The sequence below is a fragment of the Aquarana catesbeiana genome, linkage group LG05, assembly GCF_042186555.1.
Source record: "Aquarana catesbeiana isolate 2022-GZ linkage group LG05, ASM4218655v1, whole genome shotgun sequence".
In the NCBI taxonomy this organism is placed as follows: domain Eukaryota; kingdom Metazoa; phylum Chordata; class Amphibia; order Anura; family Ranidae; genus Aquarana; species Aquarana catesbeiana.
Window position 1 is genome coordinate 429,093,170 of NC_133328.1, and position 27,382 is coordinate 429,120,551.

A 27,382-nucleotide genomic window follows, 5' to 3' on the forward strand; every position below is an offset into this window, starting at 1 on the left:
AAAATGTTTTTCATTTTTTCTTATTTATTTTACCTTTTATTTTTAATTTTTACACTGTTCTTTTAAAATTAAAAAAATGGCCACAATGTAAACATCCCTTGTAATAGAAAAAAAGCATAACAGGACCTCTTAAATATGAGATCTGGGGTCAAAAAGACCTCAGATCTCATATTTACACTAAAATGCAATAAAAATTTTTTTTAATGTCATTAAAAAAATAAATAGATAAATATGTCCCTTTAAGAGCATTGGGCAGAAGTGACGTTTTGACGTCGCTTCTGCCCTGCAATGATATGGAGAAGGGTGGGGGCCATCTTCGCCTCACTCGTCTCTATGTCAGGCTAGGGAGAGGATCTGATCACCTCCGCCGCTACTGACGGCTCTGGTAAGTGGCGGAGGGCACCAGAGAGCGGCGGGAGGGCCCTCTGCCACCGCTGATAAAAGTGATATTGCGGCGAATCCACCACAGAGACCACTTTTATCTTGAAGCGGACCGCCCGCTGAAGAGGATACCAGGGTTATGGTAGCTAGCTGCTACCATAACAACAGTATTCCTCTTCAAAGTAGCGACGGAAAATGGCGGTGGGCGGTCCGGAAGTGGCTAGAGTGGGTACCAATTAAAAATAAGGTTCACTTACAAGAGTATATAAAAATAAACTCATGTTTTAAGGAACAAGTGTTTCCCATGAGGGGAAAAAAAAAAACTGTTAGGCCCCCTTCACACTGGGGCGGTGGGTGCGGCGCTTTACCGTCAATTTTGCAGCGCCATTCAGACGCTAGCGGGGAGCTTTTACTCCCCGCTAGCGACCGAGAAAAGGTTAAAACCACTCGGGGCTTTCACATTGGAGAGACAGCAGGAGCTGTTTCAGGGTGCTTTGCAGGCGCTATTTTTAGCGTTATAGTGCCTGCAAAGCGCCCCAATGTGAAAGGAGTCTTATATTGTGTATCTATAGAGGCAGCAATTGAAATTCTGCCTTCAATACAAAGGCAGACATATCTTAAAATCACTGTGGGGAATTTCTGGAGTCTTTAAAATGGACCTCAAGTCAACTGTTGACTGTTCCTAGGAAGTACCCAGAAAAATGTACCATTCGGCTTGAATATGTCCTCAAAAAATAGCAGTGCACTTTTTGTGTCTACAACCATATAGCCATTTATCTGCCATACGATCATCATGCTGCCTCGGACTGCTAGTCTCACAAAATATGGAGCGAGAATTGGTTTTGTCACTTGCGAGCTTGCTCACCGTTCTACCTGCTGGACGGAAAATAAAATAAAACACTGGGAGGGATGCACTGCTCCTAGATGGGGGGCCTAAACTGTAGAGACCATATTTAGTTGGCTTTGCTAGGCATAAGAGAAGTGAATTCTTATTGGTTTGTACACGGTATTGTACTTTATATACTGGCTTTAAAGGATGAGTTCACCTTTTCACAAATAATAAATGCACTTGGCATTTATGCATTTATTATTTTTTTTGTTTCTGGAGCCTCTAAAGCATTACACCAGCAATCAGTACATGGCTGGTGCCATTTGGGTCTCCTGCAGATCTGTCAGTGCATCTGTGTGCCCATACATCCCCTACGGGCAAGCAGATACAGTCTAACAGGAAGAGAGAATTAAGCATTGTGACAGTTCATTGAAAACTAAAAGCCGACAGCCGCAAGAGCTGCTGGACCTTATAGTTTTCCCATTCACCGAGCACTGTGAATGAGTGACATGGGGGGAGGCCATTTTTTTTTTTTTATCGTGATAGCTTGCGGGTGGGGGGGGGGGGGAGAATATCAGGGAATTGGGGGCAGGCGGGAGTACGGGGTCCATTCATAACATGTTACACCCTGAATATGGGTATGTAACATGATACAAAAGGTGACCTTATCCTTTAACCACTTGAGGTCCGGGCCATAGCCGAATGACGGCTACAGCGCGGACCTCAATCTCCGGGAGGACGTCATATGACGTCCTCCCCTATGCACGCGCACCGCGCGCACCCTGCAGGGCGCGCGGTGTGCGCGCTGTGATCACCGAGTCACAGAGACTCGGATGATCACAGATCCGAGTAAGGGGCCGGATTACCATGTGATCAGCTGTCAGCCAATGACAGCTGGTCACATGATGTAAACAAAAGCTCGGTGATCGGTTTCGTTTTCGGTGATCACCGGCTCATGTCAAAGGGACATCGGTCCCGAAGAGGAAGGAGGCACAGATGCCTCATCTGTGCCTCCAAGTGCCATCTGCCAGTGCCCACAGTGCCCACAAGTGCCACCTATTAAAACCCACAAGTGCCACCTATTAAAACCCACAAGTGCCACCTATTAAAACCCACAAGTGCCACCTATTAAAGCCCACAAGTGCCACCTATTAGTGCCACCTAGCAGTGCTGCCATCAGTCAGTGCCCAATCAGTGCCCAACACTGCCACCCATCAGTGCCCATAACCGCCACCCATCAGTGCCCATCACTGCCACCTATCGGTGCCCATCAGTGCCACCTATCGGTGCCCATCAGTGCCGCCCCATCAGCGTACATCAACGAAGGAGAAAAATTAACTGTTTGCAAAAATTGATAACAAAATATAAAAAAATATATAATTTTTTTTCAAAAATTCTGTCTTTTAAAATTTTTTTAACAAAAAATAAAAACCATAGAGGTGATCAAATACCATCAAAAGAAAGCTCTATTTGTGGGAAAAAAATGATAAAAATTTCATTTGGGTACCGTGTTGTATGACCGCGCAATTGTCATTCAAAGTGCGACAGCGCTGAAAGCTGAAAATTGGTCTGGACAGGAGGGGGGTTTAAGTGCCCAGTAAGCAAGTGGTTAAAGAAATATCTGCCATCTTCAAAGCAAATAATTAGACTCAAGCCAACATGCTTCTAGTGCAAGAAGAAAAATGAAATAAAGCTTGTTACGAACAGACACTTTTCTTTCATTCGGTTCACAAACTCACTCTGACACAGAACAAAGGAATAGGAGTAAAAAAAAAAAAAAATACTACTATTTAAGGATAACAATTTTGAGTTAGTTTCTTATTATTGCTCACACAAACCAACTTAGAAGTGACATAACACAGAAATAAAGTCAAGTCTAAGGCCTCATGCACACTGGGAGTTTGCCCAACTCTTCTGAATGCCTTTTCTGGCTGACAGGAGAAAAGAAAAGTAAAAATGCGCCTAACGCCATGTTTTGCAAACATGTTTAAGCACATCAAGCTTTTGGGTGTTGAGTCATCCCATTGCCCAGAATATTAATTTATTCTGGCCATTGAAATGAATAAAACGTTTAGGCGGGCAGAACACGTAGGCTAACATGGAGAGGAGTTTAGAGGCAGAAAAAAAAAAAAGTCATGTCGAATGCCTTTAAAAGCAGTGTTTTCAACCCCCAGTGTGCATGAGGCCTAATAGAAAAGTGCTTCCTTTACCGTTTTGACAAATGCTAATCCTCCATTTAAACTCTGTTTCTAGTCAAAACAAGAACATTTTAAAATAAAAGTAAAAGCAAAAGAAGACATTTGCATTTTTTAAATTTTATGTTAAACTCAAACAAACTGCAGTAAGATGAGATGTTTGAAGACTTAAAACAAATTTTAAAAAAAATGAAAGTTATTGGTGTTTGGTGGTATAGAATACAGCTTTCATAATACCACCTGGTCTTCCTGATTTATATTTTACTTGTTCTTACTACACTCCCTAGCATTTTAGAACTTGTATAAATATTACATTGTACAGAAAGTCTGTCTAATATTCACATACCTGTGTGAGTGCGGATATGCGCAAGGAATGCCATGGAATTACTACTTTTGCACGTCTTGCCGCAGTACTTGCAGACGTTTCCTTGGTTCTCTTCCCTCTCCCGGTTGATCTGCTCTGTATCCTCTTCAATGTATTTGTTCACTTCTCTCAGCAGCTCTTCATGCTCTTCCTTGATGTGAATAAATAAACTTTGCTCAGAATCAAAAGGCTCTGTGCACTTTACACATTTAAATGTTCCACCACCTTCGGGTAGCTCTTCAAAGCTGGCCAGTTCATTTTTATGGTGACCAATGCTAGACAAGTGCTGATGAAGATTACTTTCTGTGAAAAATGATTTGCCACAGAGTAAACAATGAAAGTGTTTTTCCTTAACTGGATGCTTCATGGAAATGTGAACATTCAAACCACTAAGACCATCGGCTAGAAAACCACACTCATCACACCGTATGCGGGTGGAATCACCTTGCGTACTGCCATTAAATTTCTTCTTTTTTGTTGACTGGGGTTTGGGTTCTGGCACACTGATTGCGTGGTTTTCTGATGGTTTATTACAGTCATTTTTCAGTTTGACAATGGAACAATCAAATGGGTCATCATCGTTGGCATCTCTGTATTTGCTGACATTTTCAGATGGTCCACCATTTTCTGAAATTTGAGCAGTACATAACTCATTTGGGTCTTTCAGTACACTTTCTGCTCCTGTATGTTCATCTTCTATTTGCTCATTGACTGTATATTCCTGCACTGAAGAATCCACTAAGGGATTTTCATCCCCTCTCCCCTGTTTTCTTAAAGCATCTGGATTTTTCTCACAGTCTGAGTCTGAAATGACAACTTGGCCAGTTTCCACAAGCCCTTGTTCAACTGTTATTTCGGTATCCAAACTTTTCTCCATAATATTCACTTTGTTTGGTTCTAGAAGCGGATCAGATTTAAATGGCTCTTCCCTTATTTTGCCACGGGAACGTTTTTTAGGAACATCTTCAGATGAATTATGTAAATTGGAAGCCATTTTGTCAAGAAGTGAAGCACTTGATTGAGAAGATTCATGGTTAATTTTATGTCTCCCAGTTAACACATGAGAGCTCATCTGCTGGTGAGATACAGCATAGTAATTGCAGGCTTTACAGTAGTACTCATATTCTTTCACATGATTATCTTTCACATGTAGCTCTAAAGATGCAGAGTCACCAACAAAATCACAATGAGCACACCGGTTATCATTGTTGTCATTGCACACACTCTGGACTTGACTATCTCCAGCTACAATATTGTCTACAAAGTGTTTTAAAGAGTTTTCACTTTGTACATTATTGGTACTATCAGTATTTACAGATAATTCCTTTTGAGAGCCTGGAAAACAAGCAGATTTTGCCCCAACAGTTTCAGTTGTTACATTGCCTATATTTCCTTTTTTTTTTACAGCAGCTTCAAATTTTTGTCCCTCTATGGTTACTACAATTTCATTTTTCTGCTGGCCGACAGGCTGATCTTCTACACGACTTATATGTTTCTTAGTAAGGCAGTGTCGTTCCATATCACCTTTAGTTACTGTGTCATAATTACATAATTTGCATTTAAAGTTGTACTGGTGTGTATGCTTCCTTCTAATATGCACTTTAAGATTTGTAACACTAGAGGCCACAAGGCCACAGTGAGTACAAGAAATAGAGATATTTCCTTTCGGCCTTCCTTTTTTTGGTGTATGTGAATGAGTGTCTTCTGCCTGAGAAGGGGCATGTTTAGAACAATACGAGTCATCTGCGGAAGCTACTTTAAACTCTTCACTTTGGGGCCTATCCTTGTGAGTATTGGCAAGTTCTGTAAATCCTTCATATGAAACTTTTTCAATACATTCTTCAAAAAGTAATCCAATATTGTTTTTCCTTGCATTTTCGATATGTTTACTTCTTTTAATGTGTCTTTCCATACCTTCCTTATGCATTGTGTAAATATTGCAAGCCTTGCATAAAAAGTGAAATTCATGTGCATGGCGAAGTTTGATGTGTCTCATCAAGACAGTTGATGATCTTGTCTTGTAAAAACACTGTTTGCATTGAAACTGTCGCCTTTTAACCTCATTTACCACCACTTCTTGCATTGCAATTTCAATGGTGTTCACAACCGTACAGCTTTCAACTTCGGGGAGAGATGTATTTGCATCAGTCTTCAATTCTAAATTGCCTGCCCCAGAGCTATTGTAGGCTTTTGCATTGTCCCATACATGTTCTTCCGCTGTTTCATGATGCAGCCGGTCATCATTGGATTTAAAAAATACTTTGCAAACATTACAATGGAAGGGCATCTTGTGCTTGGCAGTCATGTGGATTTTGAATGTGGACTCATCAGAAGCATCTAGACCACACAAGTAACAATTTAACAACAAGTTTCTCTGGTCATGTGTATCGCTTTGACAATGCTTTTCAAAGTCTTCCCTGGTCACACAAGAGTATCCACATGCTTGACAATAAAACTTCATTTCTCTTGCATGTCTCTTCCAAAAATGAACAAATATGTCTTCTTGGCTGGCAACAACACTCTCGCAGTATATACAGCCATACTGCACCATCGGGGGTGTATTGCATACTATTTCAAAAGCAGAAGATGGTACATTAATAATGCTTTGATCACCCTTAACCATTTCTTGATTAGCAACATTTTCAATCTCTGGAGGCTTTCCAACTGTTGGCTCTACAGATAAAGGGTTACTTGATGGCAGTTTATGGTCTTTAATATATGTAATATGATCTTTAAGAAAACCTCTTTTCTTTAGTAGCTGCAGGTGCTTTTTCACCTGCTTAAAACCATGTTTTCTTTGATATAAGCCTTTTCTTTGCCGTGCTTTCCTGTCATGCCTTCTTCTGGCTATTATTTTTCTTATAGCATTAAAAAGGAGCTTAGAGTCATTCTTTGTTTCTGACATCTCCAGGTTGGTTTTGGAGGGTTTACCATTATTAATCAAGACCTCCTCTGTATTTCTTTTAGAACTGTTCTTGGCAAAACCTAATCTGGAAGCACTGGGAGAAACCTCTTTATGCCCTTTTGTCAGTGAAGCCGATGATGCTTCCTCTTTCTCCAAGTCACCTGTAGTATCCTTGCATGATAGAATCTTGTTGCCATGTAACTTAAGATCAGCATTGTTTTGCACATGAAAATGGGAAGGGTCTGATCTATGCAATGGATCTGTGCTTTTACTGGGCTTTCCTTTTTTACTAGTCTTTTCTTTACACGCTTTCTTCGTTTTTAATGGAGTCTTTGCCAAGATGTTGCTTTGTGTTTCTACCTGAACCACGGGTTCGATAAAAGTGTTTGTTTCAGTTTCCCCAGGCTTATCACCTGCATTTTCATGTCGCGTGGATGAAAGAAAGTCATCTACAACACTAAAATTAGAGTTGCTGATGTCAGCAGTATGATCCTTAATATTTTGAAGAACATCTGCCAATTTTTGATTATGTCCTTCTTGGGCTGCTAGAGGTGCTGTTCCTGTGAAAGCTGGAGGGAGCGATTCATCAGAGATGTTTTTACTTTCAACCGATTTGTTTATTTTTGTTTGATTTGTAAGAGAACAGTAATTTTCTGAAGCAGATTCCAATGTTTCAAGCTTTCTTCTTTTTGCCAAACCTGAGTTTTCAACATCAACAACTTTCATTTTGCTTAAGGGATGGTCTTCTGAAACTGCCCTTTTATAGCAGACACTTTCAGATACTATCTCACATTGAGAGCTGAAGACGTGTTCAGTAATGGTAGATTTAGCTACCTCTTCTGTAAGAGGAGTTTTCTCAGCTTGTTTCTTTTGATCATTCTCCATATTCAGTACATTTGCCAAAACCCACTGAAGGAATAGCTGTCGAAACAAAAAAACAGCATATTTTTGAGTATAAATCAATAAAACAGCAAAGTTATTAACTTTACCAATTGCTAAAAATATATAGAGCCGAAACAAGTTAATATCAGCAGGTGAAAACAGAAAATCATCCCTTTAAAATCCTTTACGTGCACCTGTGCCCAGACTGCGCCAAACTATTTACACTTTCTTAAGGGCCCTTTCACACTGGGGCGGCGTCGGCGGTAAAGCGCCGCTTTACCGTTGGTATGCGGCCGAGAAAGGGTTAAAACCACCGCAAAGCGCCTCTGCAGAGGCGCTTTGCCGGCGGTATAGCAGCACCGTCCCATTGATTTCAATGGGCAGGAGCGGTGAAGGAGCGGTATATACACCGCTCCGAAGATGCTGCTAGCAGGACTTTTTTTCCCGTCCTGCTAGCACACCGCTCCAGTGTGAAAGCCCTCGGGGCTTTCACACTGGAATTAAAGCAGCGGCACTTTCGGGTCGGTTTTCAGGCGCTATTATTAGCGCAATAGCGACTGCAAACTGCCCCAGTGTGAAAGGACCCTAAAGGAAATCTATGATCACAGTGAACACTTACTTTTATCAGCATTATAATGCCAATACAAAACAATTCTCATCGACAACCAAATATAAGCTTACTAGAAAAATCATCTTTTATGTTGTGAGTTTTGCCTGTCTGCTGGCCTTCTCTTTCCCCAACTTCCTGTACACCCTGCATGCTTTGCAGCTTTTCTTTGCGGTTCACTTTTAATTTTTAAGAACTACATGGTAACTTGAAGCCTGCAAGATGCGATTCCTGTATTGATTTTGCCTCCTAAAACTCCTCCTTTCAATATCTCTCATATTCAGACAGCAGCCTCTGTGACACAGCAGAACCTATTCACAGGTCACTGGGCTGAGCTGATGCAGTGAGAGCGTGGGCTGAGCTGACGCAGGGACAACAGTGAATTGGGACTGCCACTTGCCTCTAGCGTGAGCAGCGAGGTGCTTTGAGGCAAAGGGAGTGAGGCATAGTGGTACTGTGACCTGGGGGGCACTGCGACTACCGAAGCATTTTGACTTGAGGCACGGAGTGTCCTAAGGTTCGGTGACTAAAGCACCGTGAGTACGGAGGATATAGAGGGCCATAAAACCAGTGCGAGGATCTGAGGATGCTAATGTGGTCAATATTGGTAGTGTAACTAGAGTGATTAGGGCTAATGAGCTTAGGCTATCAGAATCTTATTGCAGCCTCAGAACACACAAGGAAAAAATATGTGATGGTACAAAATTAAAAAGGCATGTTTACAAACACTAGGAGTTTGGTGAATAATATGACAGAACCAAAACTACTGACACATGAAGAGGATTTAGACTTTGTGGAAGTTTTAGAAACCTAGTCTGACAGCTCACATGACTGGCTTGAAACTGTCCAGGTGTACGCCTTGTATCAGAGGAACAGGGTGGGTAGAAGAGGGGGAGGGATGTGTATGTACATCAAGAGTGATTTCACCGTGAATATGAAGGATAACATTACTAATGAGGTAAGAAAGGAGGTGTAAACCGTGTAAACCTTGTGGCTAGAGCTTCAGTTATCCAGATACTGACTGGGCAGACAGAACTGCTCAGTCATCGACGGTTTAATCATTTCTTGGCTGTCTCGCAGGACAATTTCAAGTGTCAGTTAGTGGATGATCCAACTAGAAAAAAAGAATCTACATTACCTACTAACAACAAACAACACAGAGCTGATTGCAGACATAAAAGTAAGGGATAACCTAGGAAATGGCAATCATAGGGTAATTACGTTCATTGGAAAATGTGACATAATTGTAGGACAAGAAAACAAAAATTTCAAGAGCCAACTTTACCAAACTGCACTCTATACTTCATGACATTAGATAGGAGGATATTCTTGGACACAAAAACACTGGAGGAAAAGTGCTTTAATAACATATTACTTAAGGGAATCAGCCAGTGTATTCCAATGGGCAACAAATAGAAAAGAACTAAAGTCAACCTGGTGGCTACATATAAGCATAAAAAGCCATATTAAAGAGAAAAAACAACCCTTCAAAAAATAAAAGGCTGAGGGGTCGCCATCAGCATTCCAACACTACAAAGAATGCAACTGAAAATTGACCACAAAAAAAAAAGAGGAGAGTAGAAAAAAAAAATAAATCTAAAAAAAAAACCGTAATATATTATTAGTAAAAAAGGCAAAGCGAGAGCATATTGGCCCCATAAAGGATAGTTATGGGAATTAAGTTATAAATGACAGAGAGAACACAACTGTGTTAAAACATTATTCTCCTTGGTTTTTACTAAGGAAAATGAGGGACAATAGACAATATGGCGGTATTGTCATGAACAGAGAATGGAACATCCCATATGGCTAACAGAAGCCAGTGTTGAAAAAAGACTGGAAAAACTTAATGTGAATAAATCACCAGGAATAGATGGCTTACAACTGAGGAGTCCTCAAACAACTTAGCCAGGTTTTGGCTAGACCATTATTCCTAATCTATAAGGACAGCTGACTGACCGAAATGGTACTGGCTGACTGGCAAAAAGCTAACATGGTACCAATATTCAAAAAAGGGCCGAGATATAAACCTAGAAACTACAGACCAATGAGTTAAACATCAATAATATGTATACTATTGGAAGGAATGATGAGGGACTATTCAAAAATTTGCTGATGAAAAATTGGGATGGAGGAATGCCAGTGGACATGGTGTATCTGGACTTTGCCAAAGCATTTGATTCAGTACCCCATAAAAGCCTAATTTACAAATTAATTTCTGCTGGCATTGATGATAGTGTGTGTACCTGGATAATAAACTGGTTACAGGAACATGCCCAAAGGGTGGTGATGAATAACATATCTTATGAATGGTTTGGAGCTGCAAGTGGGGCACCCCAAGGCTCTCTCCTGGGACCAATTCTGTTTACCTTGTATATAATCCATATAGAGGATAGAATAAATAGTTAAATTTCATTATTATCTGATGATACAAAGTTAAGCAGGACAATAGCCTCACAACAGTATGTAGAAACCTTACAGAAGTACTTCAAAAGAGAGGGGTGAGCAAATGCATGGCAAATGGGGTTTAATATAGATCAATATAATGTAAAGCACTTGAGGACTACAGCTAATGGATGGCAGTCCAGTCAGATACTTTTGAACTATCCAAAGGCACCAGACAGGGCTGCCCTCTATCCCCCTACTGTATGCCTTGGTCACAGAACTCTAACAATATCCATCAGACGCAACCCATCCATAGAGGGCTTACACGTAGGCGATCTAGAAGAAAAAAAAATTAGCATGTACGCGCATGACACACTACTATATCTAGCGGAGTCAGGCCCCTCTCTGGCTGAAGCCCTACGAACAATTGAACATTTTGGCTCATTTTCCGGACTCAAGATCAACTGGGAGAAGTCACAAATTGGGAAAAAAGAGACAAATTAGCATGGCGACTACTCAAAAACCCCACTGATCTTGCCGGTACGGCCCTACCAGACTTCAGTCTATACTACTTAGCATCCCAGCTATCCCAATTGTTCCATATAGATAAAATAATAAAACCCAAATTTAAACCCTGCGCTTGCTCAATGTTTAGCAGCTAACACAACAAACAGATTATTTGCTCAAAACAACAGGTGTATCAAAGTGTAGCGCTACAGGCTCACCAAGAATTTTCCATTCACACCGGATTAGGTTTTTGTTAGGTTTCAAAAAAAAAAAAAAATCACAAATTGCCTTCCATCTACCATACTGGCTATTCACAAGGTGAACAGGATCTTCCCATTTCAGTATGGATTGCGAATGATCACTATACATAAGTGATTTTTGGAGATCATTAGAGACTTTGTTATTTCACTATATACATTTTTCACTGTATTTGTTATATGTGTAATTTTCACGGTTTGCTTATTAAGGTTATTTAATTTGACACAATAGCGCTACACTTTGATACACCTTCCATACCGATAAGGCTGACAGGAAGAGATTCACTTTACTCCTATGCCCTGCCTGGGCCTAACTGACAACAGACCCAAATTGCGCCACAGCAGCAGACATCGAAAATACTACAAAAAAAGAACAACATAACTCCCACCTAAAGGACTACAGAAAGATATGGAGACTGGCCTCTGTCAAACATACCCGTACATACCGACTACTCTCCCATCTGGCATAATAGAGCAGGCTTGGTGTAGAAGCAGAATTTTCTACCTCTTACACTTACTCACTGCTGGCACATTGAAAACTTTCGATGCATTAATTAGAATTCACCCTCCGGAGTCGCATGTTTTTCAGATTTCTGCAAGTCCTACATGCTATTCACTCCCAACTCCCAGAATCAATACCTAACCCCACCCACAACCCTATAATGGATGTATTAAAAAAGTGAAGACCCCCAGAAATTAATATCAAATATTCTATGACATGCTACATACTCCCTTGTCAATGAACATAGCCTATAATAAAAAACACGATGGGAAGGAGACCTAGGGAATCTAGAGGATGAAGACTGGAATGAGGCACTGGACACATGCAAAGTTGTCTCGCCCAGACTATCTGACAGATTAACCAAAATATACATTCTACACCGTACACACCTCACACCTGTAAGAATGGCTAAATTTAATCAGGGACAACCTTCCACATGTCTATTATGTAATCGAGAAACAGGCACATTCTACCACCTCCTGTGGTCCTGCTCATACATGCAGGGATTCTGGAAACAGGTGGTATATTTCCTTCATGACAACAGGGAGTCCCCGCTGACTCTAGACCCAAACCGTGCCTACTGCGTATTTTTCCAGACGCTGACACCAACCAATATGCCTGGAAAACAATCGCTAAACTTTGGATGAGGCAGGCTCCCCCCAGACTACCTGACTGGAAGACTGACATAAACATCGCATTGCCCTACAAACAATTCATCTACATTAATAGAGGGTGCCCTGCAAAATATAACAAAGTTTGGGACCGCTGGCTTAATGCATCTGACACATGTGTATAGCACTGCAGAACACTCTTCAAGCATACATAATCGAAAAAAGTATGTTGATGCTCCAACAAAAACAAATGCGTTACTACTTAGCAACAGTCTCTGTAATTGATCAGGAACTTTATGGGTTACCTATATAGGTTATATGTGGAATGATTGTACTGAAAAAAAAAAAAAGATGTTTAATCATTGGAAAATTGTACACTTGTGAGAAATAAAAATGTCTAATTAAAAAATAACTAAAAATGAATGCAAGTTACAACATAGGGGCAGAATGTCTGAGGGAATCTAGAATGGAAAAAGATCTGGAGGTCCTAGTAGACCACAGAAATATCTGCAGGCCAATAGCATGCAATGCCAAGCTGCAGCTAGCAGACTATTAGCATGCATCATAAAGGGTATCTACTCAAAAGATAAAACTAAAATTCTATAACTTTACAAGACTCGGTTCGGCGGCATCTTAACCACTTCCGGATCAGTACACAACGATATACGTCGGTACTTTGAAGGAGGATATCGTTGTTATGGCAGCAGCTAGCTAGCTTCTTCTTCAGTGAGCGGTCCAGTTTAAGATAAAAATGGTCTCTGTGAGATCACTTTTATTGGTGGCAGGAGAGGGCCCCCCCCCACTCCCGCCACGCTCCGGTCCCCTCCGACGCTTACCGGAGCCATCGGCAGTGGCGGAGGCGATCAGGTCCTTCCTGTGGCTTGACATGGAGACGAGTGAGGGGAAGATGGCTCCCACCCGTCTCCGTATCATTGCAGGGCGGAAGCGATGTCAAAACGTCACTTCCGCCCATAGCTTTTAAAAGGGCCATTTTTTTTATTTTTTTTTTAAATGACAATATTTGTTTTTTATTATTGCATTTTAGTCTAAATATGAGATCTGAGGTCTTTTTGACCCCAGATCTCATATTTTAAGGGGTCCTGCCATGCTTTTTTTCTATTACAAGGGATGTTTACATTCCTTGTAATATGAATAAAAGAGACACTTTTTTTTTCTTAAACCGTGTAAATGAGCGTGCAGAAGCGAATGCACATGCGAGTAGCGCCCGCATATGAAAAAAAAGAGGGGGAGAGGGGAGAGAGAGAGAGGGGGAGAGAGAGAGGGGGAGAGATGGGAGAGAGAGAGAGAGAGGGGAGAGATGGGAGAGAGAGAGAGGGGAGAGAGGGGAGAGAGGGGAGAGAGGGGGAGAGAGAGAGAGGGAGAGAGAGAGAGAGGGGGAGAGAGAGAGAGAGGGAGAGAGAGAGAGAGGGGGAGAGAGAGAGAGAAAGAGAGAGGGGGGAGAGAGAGGGGAGGAGAGAGAGAGAGGGGGAGAGAGAGAGAGAGAGAGAGGGGGGAGGGAGAGGGAGAGAGACAGGGAGAGACAGAGAGACAGAGAGACAGAGAGACAGAGAGACAGAGAGGACAGAGAGGGGGAGAGAGGGGGGAGAGAGGGGGAGAGAGGAGGGGGAGAGAGGGGGAGAGAGGGGGGAGAGAGGGGGAGAGAGGGGGAGAGAGGGGGAGAGAGGGGGAGAGAGAGAGAGAGAGAGAGAGAGAGAGAGAGAGAGAGAGAGAGAGAGAGAGAGAGAGAGAGAGAGAGAGAGAGAGAGACATAAATTTGTCCCTGTACAAATCATTAGAAAGACCTCATCTGAAATATGCAGTTTTGGGCACCAGTTCTCAAAAAGGATATCAGAGAACCAGAGAAAGTGCGGAGAAGAGCAACCAAACTGATAAGAGGCATTGAGGGAACTCAGCTATAAAGGAAAAATTAGCTGAACTGAATTTATTCTCTTGAGAAAAGGAGATCAAAGTGAGCTATGATCAACATGTATAAGTACATAAATGGCCCATATAGTGAACTTGGTGTGAAGCTATTCACTTTGAGGACATTACAGAGGACAAGGGGATACGGTTTACTTTTGGAGGAAAGGAGATTTAACCTCCACAAAACAGAAAGGCTTCTTCTCAATAAGCGCTTTGAAAATATGGAATAGACTTCCCTGGTTCTGGCCAGCTAAGTAGATTGTTTTAAGCAAATTGGATCATGCTTTGTTGGGGTTTTTCTTGCATTCCTCTGGATCAACTGTGGGTAAAGGATTGTGTATATGAGGTTTTTAATATCATTTTCTTGTTGGTTGAACTAGATGGACTAGGGTCTTTTTTCAACCTCAGCAATTATGTAAATATTCTCCCTGAAGAAGACACGCTTAAGAGCAGATATGATCACAATATACACATTTCTAAACGGTGATCCTTGCATAGAGAGAATACTATTCAGTCTCAGATCACTAAAGAAGATATGTGGCCATTCAATGAAGTTGGAACGAGAATTGAACGCGATGTCCGCCGGGACCCGCCGATCGTTCTTAGGAGACGCAGATCATCGGTAAAACCGCCGTTCTGTCATAGGGGAAAATGTAGATCTTGTGTTTCACGAATCTCTGTTTTTCCCCTAGTCAAAGCACATCCCCCACAGTTAGAAAGCACCCCCTAGGAAAACATTTAACCCTTTGATTGCCCCTAATGTTAACCCCTTTCCTACCAGTGTCATTTGTACAGTGACAGCGCTTCTTTTTTTTTTTTAGCACTGATCACTATATTCGTGTCGCTGGTCCCCAAAATGTGTCACTTAGTGTCAGATTTGTCTGCCGCAATGTTGCAGCGCCGCAAAAAAGAAAAAGAAATTAGATTTTTTACATTTTTTATTGGGTACGTTTTATAGCAGAAAGTAAAAAAAAATTTTTTTTTTTTTTTTTTTTTTGCAAAATTGTCGGCTTTTTTTGTTTATAGCGCAAAAGATAAAAACCGCATCAGTGATCAAAATACCACCAAAAAAAAGGACATCAATTTTATTTGGGTACAGCATCGCACGACCGCGCAATTGTCAGTTAAAACAACGCAGTGCTGTATCGCAAAGAATGTCCTGGTCATGAAGCGGGTAAAATTTTACAGGGCTGAAGTGTTTAAAGATCGTTCAGATTAATAGGTGTAGGCTAGAAATAATTGAACTTCAATGTGGATATGAATATACATTGTAGAGAGGCAAGCCCGTGCCACTGTTTACTTTAGCAATTTACACCAGATTTTTGGAGAGGCAGGCACGCCAATTGCTCAAGTGTGGGCTGGACACCCCTCGCATTTTTGTAAATTTTTTATTACCGTCAAATCCATAAATATTGGGACATCGACACAGTTCTAATCTTTTTGGCTCTATACACCACCACAATGGATTTGAAATGAAACGAACAAGATGTGATTTAACTGCAGACTTTCAGCTTTAATTTGAGGGTATTTACATCCAAATCAGGTGAACGGTGTAGGAATTACAACAGTTTGTATATACAGTGGGGACAGAAAGTATTCAGACCCCCTTCAATTTTTCACTCTTTGTTATATTGCAGCCATTCGCTAAAATCATTTAAGTTCATTTTTTTCCTCATTAATGTACACACAGCACCCCATATTGACAGAAAAACACAGAATTGTTGACATTTTTGCAGATTTATTAAAAAAACAAAAAACTGAAACTTCACATAGTCCTAAGTATTCAGACCCTTTGCTCAGTATTTAGTAGAAGCACCCTTTTGATCTAATACAGCCATGAGTCTTTTTGGGAAAGATGCAACAAGTTTTTCACACCTGGATTTGGGGATCCTTTGCCATTCCTCCTTGCAGATCCTCTCCAGTTCTGTCAGGTTGGATGGTAAACACTGGTGGACAGCCATTTTTAGGTCTCTCCAGAGATGCTCAATTGGGTTTAAGTCAGGGCTCTGGCTGGGCCATTCAAGAACAGTCACGGAGTTGTTGTGAAGCCACTCCATTATTTTAGCTGTGCGCTTAGGGTCATTGTCTTGTTGGAAGGTAAACCTTCGCACCAGTCTGAGGTCCTGAGCACTCTGGAGAAAGTTTTCATCCAGGATATTCCTGTACTTGGCCGCATTCATCTTTCCCTCGATTGCAACCAGTCGTCCTGTCCCTGCAGCTGAAAAACACCCCCACAGCATGATGCTGCCACCACCACTGTTGCTGCTTCACTGTTGGGACTGTATTGGACGGGTGATGAGCAGTGCCTGGTTTTCTCCACACATACCACTTAGCATTAAGGCCAAAAAGTTCTATCTTGGTCTTATCAGGCCAAAGAATCTTATTTCTCACCATCTTGGAGTCGTCCTTCAGGTGTTTTTTTAGCAAACTCCATGCGGGCTTTCATGTGTCTTGCACTGAGGAGAGGCTTCCGTTGGGCCACTCTGCCATAAAGCCCCGACTGGTGGAGGGCTGCAGTGATGGTTGACTTTCTACAACTTTCTCCCATCTCCCGACTGCATCTCTGGAGCTCAGCCACAGTGATCTTTGGGTTCTTCTTTACCTCTCTCACCAAGGCTCTTCTCCCCCGATAGCTCAGTTTGGCCGGACGGCCAGCTCTAGGAAGGGTTCTGATCATCCCAAATGTCTTCCATTTAAGGATTATGGAGGCCACTGTGCTCTTAGGAACCTTAAGTGCAGCAGAATTTTTTTGGTAACCTTGGCCAGATCTGTGCCTTGCCACAATTCTGTCTCTGAGCTCTTCAGGCAGTTCCTTTGACCTCATGATTCTCATTTGCTCTGACATGCACTGTGAGCTGTAAGGTCTTATATAGACAGGTGTGTGGCTTTCCTAATCAAGTCCAATCAGTATAATCAAACACAGCTGGACTCAAATAAAGGTGTAGAACCATCTCAAGGATGAGCAGAAGAAATGGACAGCACCTGAGTTAAATATATGAGTGTCACAGCAAAGGGTCTGAATTAGAGGTCGACCGATATGGGTTTTTCTCTGGCCGATGGCCGATATATGATGCCAATTTTTTTGGGCCGATATGTTAGGCCGATTTTTTTTCCCTTCATCTCATAAAATCTAACAGTTAATTTTCTAGCAGAAAATACAGGATTTTTACTTGTAAGCAACAAGTGTCAGAAAAGATTTAGACTTTAAATGGTTAAACTGAGAGCTTCTACACACAGTTTTCAGTCCATTGATAAGTGTAAACATTGTATCTCTTCAGGTTCTTTTTATCAGATTTGGCAGGCTGCCCAGAGGAGAGAAGTCCTTCACAGAAGACTTCAGGCAACTTGCACTGACTTCTATTACAGAAGTCATTTGCAAGTCGTGTTGAAGTTATAATCTGCCTTTTTTATCATCACAATCGGCCGATGCCGATTAAATAAAAAATGCCAAATATCGCCCGATATATATCGGCCGGCCGATATATCGGTCGACCTCTAGTCTGAATACTTAGAACCATGTGATATTTCAGTTTTTCTTTTTTAATAAATCTGCAAAAATGTCAACAATTCTGTGTTTTTCTGTCAATATGGGGTGCTGTGTGTACATTTATGAGGGGAAAAAAATGAACTTAAATGATTTTAGCAAATGGCTGCATTTTACCTTCAGTTTTGTCTTCAGCAAGTGAAATGCATGCTCAATCGGATTCAGGTCAGGTGATTGACTTGGCCATTGCATAACATTACACTTCTTTCCCTTAAAAAACTCTTTGGTTGCTTTAGCTTCAGGTCATTGTCCATCTGCACTGTGAAGCGCCGTCCAATGAGTTCTGAAGCATTTTGCTGAATATGATCAGATAATATTGCCCGAAACACTTCAGAATTCATCCTGCTGCTTTTGTCAGCAGTCACATCATCAATAAATACAAGAGAACCAGTTCCAATGGCAGCAGTACATGCCCACGCCATGACACTACCACCACCATGCTTCACTGATGAGGTGGTATGCTTTGGATCACGAGCAGTTCCTTTCCTTCGCCATACTCTTCTCTTCCCATCACTCTGGTACAAGTTGATCTTGGTCTCATCTGTCCATAGGATGTTGTTCCAGAACTGTGAAGGCTTTTTTAGATGTTGTTTGGCAAACTCTAATCTGGCCTTCCTGTTTTTGAGGTTCACTAATGGTTTACGTCTTGTGGTGAACCCTCTGTATTCACTCTGGTGAAGTCTTCTCTTCTCTTGATTGTTGACTTTGACACACATACACCTACCTCCTGGAGAGTGTTCTTGATCTGGCCAACTGTTGTGAAGGGTGTTTTCTTCACCAGGGAAAGAATTCTTCAGTCCTCCACCACAGTTGTTTTCTGTGGTCTTCCGGGTCTTTTGGTGTTGCTGAGATCATCGGTGCGTTCTTTCTTTTTAAGGACGTTCCAAACAGTTGATTTGACCACACCTAATGTTTTTGCTATCTCTCTGATGGCTTTGTTTTGTTTTTTCAGCCTAATGATGGCTTGCTTCACTGATAGTGACAGCTCTTTGGATCTCATATTGAGAGTTGACAGCAACAGATTCCAAATGCAAATAGCACACTTGAAATGAACTCTGGACCTTTTATCTGCTCCTTGTAAATGGGATAATGAGGGAATAACACACACCTGGCCATGGAACAGCTGAGCAGCCAATTGTCCCATTACTTTTGGTCCCTTAAAAAGTGGGAGGCACATATACAAACTGTTATAATTCCTACACCGTTCACCTGATTTGGATGTAAATACCCTCAAATTAAAGCTGAAAGTCTGCAGTTAAAGCACATCTTGTTCGTTTCATTTCAAATCCATTGTGGTGGTGTATAGAGCCAAAAAGATTAGAATTGTGTTGATGTCCCAATATTTTTGGACCTGACTGTATATCTTTTCATGTGACACAACTGAAGGTATGACACTTTGCTACAATGTAAAGTAGTGAGTGTACAGCTTGTATAACAGTGTAAATTTGCTGTCCCCTCAAAAACTCAAGACACAGCAATTAATGTCTAAACCACTGGCAACAAAAGTGAGTACACCACTAAGTGAAAATGTCCAAACTGGGTCCAATTAGCCATTTTCCCTCATGTGACTCGTTAGTGTTACAAGGTCTCAGGTGTGTTACATTTGGTGTTATCGCTTTCACTCCCTCATACCGGTCACTGGAAGTTCAACATGGCACCTCATAGCAAAGAACTCTCTGAGGATCTGAAAGAAAGAACTGTTGCTCTACATAAATATGGCCTAGGCTATAAAAAGATTGCCAAGACCCGGAAAGTGAGCTGCAGTACGGTGGCCAAGACCATACAGCGGTTTAACAGGACAGGTTCCACTCAGAACAGGCCTCGCCATAGTCGAACAAAGAAGTTGAGTGCACGTGCTCAGCATCATATCCAGAGGTTGTCTTTGGGAAATAGACGTATGAGTGCTGCCAGCATTGCTGCAGAGGTTGAAGGGGTGGTGGGTTAGCCTGTCAGTACACAGACCCTACGCCACACACTGCATCAAATTGGTCTGCATGGCTGTCCTCCCAGAAGGAAGCCTCTTCAAAAGATGATGCACAAGAAAGCCAGCAAACAGTTTGTTGTAGACAAGCAGACTAAGGACATGGATTACTGGAACCATGTCCTGTGGCCTGACGAGACCAAGATAAACTTATTTGGTTCAGATGGTGTCAAGCGTGTGTGGTGGCAACCAGGTGAGGAGTACAAAGACAAGTGTGTCTTGCCTACGGTCAATTATGGTGGTGAGAGTGTCATGGTGTGGGGCTGCATGAGTGCTGCCGGCACTGGGGAGCTACATTTCATTAAGGGAACCATGAATGCCAACATGTACTGTGATATACTGAAGCAGAGCATGATCCCGTCCACTTCAGAGACTGGGCAACAGGGCAGTATTCCAACATGATAACGACCCCAAACACTCCCCCAAGACCACCACTGCCTTCTTGCTAAATAAGCTGAGGGTAAAAGGTGATGGACTGGCCAAGCATGTCTGCAGACCTAGAGCCTATTGAGCATCTGTGGGGTATCCTCAAAGGGAAGGTGAAGGAGTGCAAGGTCTCTAACATCTACCAGCTCCTTGGTGTCGTCATGGAGGAGTGGAAGAGGACTCCAGTGACAACCTGTGAAGCTCTGGTGAAGTCCATGCCCAAGAGGGTTAAGGCAGTGCTGGAAAATGATGGAGGCCACACAAAATATTGACACTTTGGGCCCAATTTGGACATTTTCACTAAGGGGTGTACTCACTTTTGTTGCCAGCAGTTGAGACATTAATGGCTGTGTGTTGAGTTATTTTGAGAGAACAGCAAATTTACGCTGTTATACAAGCTGTACACTCTACTTTACATTGTAGCAAAGTGTCATTTCTTCAGTGTTGTCACATGAAAATATATAATAAAATATTTACAAAAATATGAGGGGTGTACTCACTTTTGAGAGATACTGTAATGTAATATATTACAGAGACAGAGAGAGAGACAGAGAAATAATTTTGACCATAGATACCCTTTAATAAGCAGTAAAAGCGTTTTTAAACCAGCCATCCCTGTCCCTATAATTTTTTTATCTCAGAAATTCCCCTAGTTGCTTTTAATGTGAAGTTATTTGTCATTAAGGATCCACAAAGATCACAACAAAGGCTCTAGAGGTTTTAGGTGGATTTCAAACCACACTAACAAACCAAACGTTCTCTTTTCCTCTCTATCCTCCCTCCCATCTATCCCCAGTTTCAATACAAAAAACACAAAAGAGAAAGATTCTCATTTGTTCAAAACCTAATCACATGAAAGAAAAACAAACAAATGATGACCTACAAGCCTTGCCATTTTAGGCTGGGTTCACACCGATGCGTTTGCAAACATCGCATGTGATTCACACCGCATTCCTGTACACATCACATGCGACGCCTGTGCAGTGCCAAATCAGTAATACAGTTTGAATGGCTGAAATCGCATTTGCACCAAACTGGTGCAAGTGCCTTTTTTTTCGTCTGCACTGGCATCAGATTGCATGGGTGTTCAAGTTCAGACCCATGCGATCTGAATCCACAGTTCGCACTGAGTCCTGCGAACTGATTTGGGGGTGTCATTAACTTTATATTGACACCCGCAGCGGTTCCCAGAGCAGTGTGAACTGCCTGCGATTCTGATGCGGCGTGGGAACCTGCATAGGAATCGCTGTAGTTCTCGCAACGCATCAGTGTGAACCCAGTCTTAGATTGTATGTTTTCATAAGCAGGGACCTCATTAATCACTTATTTTAAAAATTGTATTGTGACTGCATTGGTGCCCTTTGTGTTGTAAAGCACTGCACAAACTGTTGGCACTAAATAAATCTAGTATAATACTAATTGCATTTTTCACAGAAAATTAGGATACTCTAACCTCCACCTTAACATAGTACATATTTGTCACAAGAACCTGCTGGCTACACCTAATTTGTACTGTAGGCGTATAAAAATTGAAATAGAAGCTAAAAAGGATAAAGGCCTAAAATGGAAGCAGTGTGTGGTCAGCAGACGTGCCCATTCAATAAAAGGGTGCTTCCAAGTGGATTCTTCGAGGAGGGCAGTATATATTGGGGGTAAAAACAAGTTAACCACTTGACCTCTGGAAGGTTTTATCCCCTTCATGACCAGAGTATTTTTTGCTATTCAGCGCCGTGCTACTTTAATTTGCAATTGCTCAGTCATGCAACACTGTTGTACCCAAATTAAATTTATATAATTTTATCACACAAATAGAGCTTTCTTTTGGTGGCTTTTAATCACCGCTGAGTTTTTTATTTGTTGCTATATAAATGAAAATACAGAAAATTAAAAAAAAAAAATAAGTTTTTCTTAGTTTTAGTTATAAAATTTTGCAAACAAATAATCTTTCTTCATAAAGTTAGGCTAAAATGTAGTCGGCTACATTTCTTTGGTATAAATATTCCAATGAGTTATAGAGTCTGCAAACTATGGTATATATATTTGAAAATTGATCAATCCTGATGACTGTCTATCTCATTTCTTGAGGCCCCAAAAATGCCAGGACAGTACAAATACACTCCCCCTCAATGATCCTTTTTTAGTATTTAGTAGGAGGCATGGCAAGTTTTTTAAAGTTGTAAAATTAGTCCCTTTTTTGAAAAAAAGAATAAAAAAATAAATAATTTTTTTGGCAGTTTTCTTTTTTTTTTTTTACACAAACTGTCACCAGTACAGTACAGCATCACCATATGACTGGTGTGGTGGTGATCAGGGATACTGACTGGTGACAGTATGTAAAAAAAAATATATATAATAATAATAATAAATATTTTTTTTTACATACTGTCAGAGTTATTCAGTGTCACCATAGTGATAGTGATTACTTGTTACAGTGATGATCACTGTAACACTAAGCCCCGGTTCACACAGGGGCGGCACGACTTGCAGGTCGTCTCACACGACTGCCACGGCAACTTGCAAAACGACTTCTGTATAGAAGTCTATGCAAGTCGCCCCAAAAGTAGTACAGGAACCTTTTTCTAAGTCGGAGCGACTTGCATCGCTCCTATTAGAACGGTTCCATTGTACAGAACGGGAAGCGACTTGTCAGGCGGCTAGGTCGCCTGACAAGTCGCCCCTGTGTGAACCGGCACTAATTGTTCGAACTGTCATGGATGGTTTTCATTCATGACTCATTGTTTACTATTGGGATGCTGTGATTGGCCACAAGTATCACGTGGTACAGAGTGCCATGCGATCACTGGTGACCAATCACAGATTAAACACGGTAGTAAACAATGATGTTATGAATGGATTCCATTCATTACTGTTTTCTAGGTGTCATGTGATCGCCGAGCACCGGTACCGAGCATCACAATCGCACCGTGGGGCCTACTCAAGCCACCGGCCAACAGTAAATTTACTGTTGGACGATCGGCAAGTGGTTGAACTACCACCAACACATTTTGTGGCTCTTTAGTTGCCACTGTCATCACCACTAAATATTACAGTACAAATTTTATGCATAATTAAATATACATATATCCATTTAAAATGACAATAAATGCAACTGTATTTTTTTTTTTTTTTTTAAATAACAAACATGTCATACTTCTCTACTCTGTGCAGTGGTTTTGTACAGAGCAGCCCCGATCCTCCTCTTCTCAAGTCGCCCACCACTGGCGGTCCTGGCTCCTCCCTCCCGTCGAGTGTCCCCAGAGCAAGCAGCTTGCAATGGGGGCAACCAAGTACAAAGTTACCAACTGTTCCGAATTTCCCAGGATATTCCCCCGGATTTAGACTCTTTTCCCGATTTCATTAATTCCCGGGAAATGTCGCAAGAAATCCACTTTTTCACGATTTTTCACCACCGCCGCTAGAGGTCCGCGGCCGGTGGAGACAATGTCTCCGCCGGCCGCCATTTTTGAGAAGACCAGAAGTGGAGTGGAGCTGGGTGGCTACAATAGAAACCGAGCTGCTGCAGCACCGCCCACAAACAGCCCTGCTCCGCCCCTCCCCGCTGCCAGTCTGTTATGGAAAGGGCCGGGGGTGGGCGGTGGTTCTATTGTAACCTTGCGTCCGGCGGACACATTATTTTGTTCCCCCTTGGCCTTCTGTAATGGCGGCGGATTCACCGCAGGGGACTCCCGACATCAGGGGGGCTCCGCAGGGGACTCCCGACATCAGGGGGGGCTCCGCAGGGGACTCCCGACATCAGGGGGGGCTCCGCAGGGGACTCCCGACATCAGGGGGGGCTCCGCAGGGGACTCCTGATGCCAGGACGGACTCCGCTGGGGGCACCTGATGCCAGGACGGACTCCGCTGGGGGCACCTGATGCCAGGACGGACTCCGCTGGGGGCACCTGATGCCAGGACGGACTCCGCTGGGGGCACCTGATGCCAGGACGGACTCCGCTGGGGGCACCTGATGCCAGGACGGACTCCGCTGGGGGCACCTGATGCCAGGACGGACTCCGCTGGGGGCACCTGATGCCAGGACGGACTCCGCTGGGGGCACCTGATGCCAGGACGGACTCCGCTGGGGGCACCTGATGCCAGGACGGACTCCGCTGGGGGCACCTGATGCCAGGACGGACTCCGCTGGGGGCACCTGATGCCAGGACGGACTCCGCTGGGGGCACCTGATGCCAGGACGGACTCCGCTGGGGGCACCTGATGCCAGGACGGACTCCGCTGGGGGCACCTGATGCCAGGACGGACTCCGCTGGGGGCACCTGATGCCAGGACGGACTCCGCTGGGGGCACCTGATGCCAGGACGGACTCCGCTGGGGGCACCTGATGCCAGGACGGACTCCGCTGGGGGCACCTGATGCCAGGACGGACTCCGCTGGGGGCACCTGATGCCAGGACGGACTCCGCTGGGGGCACCTGATGCCAGGACGGACTCCGCTGGGGGCACCTGATGCCAGGACGGACTCCGCTGGGGGCACCTGATGCCAGGACGGACTCCGCTGGGGGCACCTGATGCCAGGACGGACTCCGCTGGGGGCACCTGATGCCAGGACGGACTCCGCTGGGGGCACCTGATGCAAGAACGGACGACTGGTGGCAGGCGACGTGGCAGGAGACATGCTCAGAGATCCCACTGATTCGGCATTATGGAGAGTTGAATGATTTAATTTTATATTACAATGTAATAATAGAAATAATGCACTTCAATCATCCTGACACCATAACAACCATGATGCCGGGATGATTGAAGTGCTAACACCAGGTGTTTGGAGTATCTTTATCTGTTGATTGTTAAACTTTCTAAAATACACATATTTCCATTGTTGTGTAGGATCTGGGGCTGCTGTCCCTCCATCCCTCTTCCCCCCTTTCCCTCTCCATCCCTCATTCATCTCAGACTCTAACCACACCCCCTTTGAGCCACACCCATTTAAGAAACGCCCACTATTTCGTATAAACCACGCCCATGCTTCGTGCGCCGCATTTTTACTTTTCCCATGTGCCACGCCCACAAACACATGCCCTGTCCCCTAATTATAACAAGACTCCGCCTACAGCCAAAAAAGTGTCCCTAAAATTTTTTTTACAATGTTGGCAACTATGCAAGTAGGCACTTTCCCGAGCTGCTGCTCTGCATGTCCCTTTAGACACCGAGCCAAGGCCTACTGGCTAAGATTGACAGCCAATGGCTCGCACTCATGTAACGCTGTACCCAAATACAATTTCTCTCCTTTTTTCCCCCCCACAAATAGAGCTTTCTATTTGTGGTATTTGATCATCTCTGCGGTTTTTATTTTTTGCGCCATCAACAAAAAAAAGCTGACCATTTTGGAAAAAAAAAAAAAAACATTGCTTTCTGCTATAAAACATATCCAATAAATAAATAGATAATTTCTTCATCAATTTAGGCCAATATGTATTCTACTACAAAAATCCCAATAAGCGTATATTGATTGGTTTGCATAAATGTTAGAGCGTCTACAAACTATGGGATTTTTTTTTTCTACTAGTAATGGTGGCGATCATTTTTGTATGCATTTGATTGACCCTAGGACGAGTATCCAGCAAACTTATGAGAGTACAGTATATGCTTACTACACTTTTTGCCATACGTACAACTGAATACAGCCCTTGAAGGATCTCATGACACTTTATCCCTCTTTTTCTCCTTGTCTCCTTGGTGAGAAACATATTTCCTTCACAATTTCATCACCTACATCTAGATCACACTGCATAGCCAATAAAATAAATAAATATAAAAAAGAATTTTGACCAATGGCCGGTACACACGATCCGAAAATAGGACGAAAAATACCGCTTTTGACGCAATCGTGCAATAATCAAATCATAAGTACCGAGCTTTCGAAAGCCGATCACGACAGTTCATTAAATATTATCCGATCGGACAAATACAAATATTTTTCTCGTATGATACAAGATCGTGCGATTTTCATGTAATTAGTATAGTTGTTGTCCGAAAATACAATACAAATACACTACAAAACATGACATCACTTCCGATTTATCATTCTGTTGAACGAGAATTTTCATTACTTTAGTAAACTCTTCAGGATCGAAATACGACTAGCATGCAGAAAAAAAAAAAAAAAAAAAAATCTGTCTTCCGATTTTCGGATCGTGTGTACGGGGCATTAGTGTTACTAAACCCACAACAGTAAAATCAGTCTGCATATGCAGTACAACATGCTTGTTGTACTCACTGTGGGATCTAAGGAGGTAAACCCTCCGCATTGTGTAAAAAGGCTGTTTAATCCTGTCTTCTCTGATACTCTCCTTCTTTTAAAGTCCCCAATCCATTTGCTGATCGCACAGAGCCCTAGGAGGCACTCTGCACATGCTCAGTTTGGTGTGTATTGCTAGAGAGTTTATTTTTTTTGGGAGGGAGCATGTGATCCGCACAGGGCCAATCAGTACTGCCCTGACAGAGGGCCAGGGTCATGCAGCCTCATAGGAAAGTCAGAGGAGAATGAGCACCCTCACCTTATGTGGTCAGGTCACATGACCCAATTCATTTTCAATATTCAAAAGCAAACTCATACATTCAACCATGTCTCCATGCTTTATTTTGCTGAGAACTGGAAAAGCACCCCCCCAGCATTTCTGGCCATCTTGAGTAAGGGCAGATGATTCATGTAGCATTTACATCCTAGGATCCATCTGCCCTTAGCTCAGGCAAGCAGGCAGGAGGGTGTGCTTAGCTAACAAAACCCCTCCTCCCCTCCTGAAAACTCTAGGGATGTATGACAAGATTTACCTGGGCATGGAAACCAGAAAGTAACCGAAAAGAGAAAAAAAAAAAAAAAAAAGTTTAACTAATAAACTGTCAGTAGAAAACACACCAGGACAATCACCAACCTCTCTTATCGTCTGTCTCTGCAATAAGAAGGGTGCTGGTCCTGTTAGAACAGAAATGAACGCTGGATGGCCGCACTCCAATGCAATCTCTTTTATTCAAAGTGCAAAATAAAAACATACAGCACAAGTGGTGAACTAACAGTCCAAGCTAACGCGTTTCACACCTAGAACTGGAGCTTAATCATAGCTAACGT

The 27,382-nt window shown here is 42.6% G+C and overlaps 1 protein-coding gene across 2 annotated transcripts in view; it reads right to left on the reverse strand.

Annotated features, from left to right (window-relative positions):
• The window catches only part of ZNF407 (zinc finger protein 407), an 823,527-nt gene that overhangs the window by 743,651 nt on the left and 52,494 nt on the right, over nt 1-27,382 (reverse strand). For both annotated transcript variants that reach the window (XM_073631246.1, XM_073631245.1), the window contains exon 3: nt 3,752-7,595. In XM_073631246.1, coding sequence (XP_073487347.1) covers nt 3,752-7,559 — 3,808 coding nt within the window. In that variant the 5' untranslated portion in view covers nt 7,560-7,595. The remainder of the gene's footprint in view (nt 1-3,751; nt 7,596-27,382) is intronic.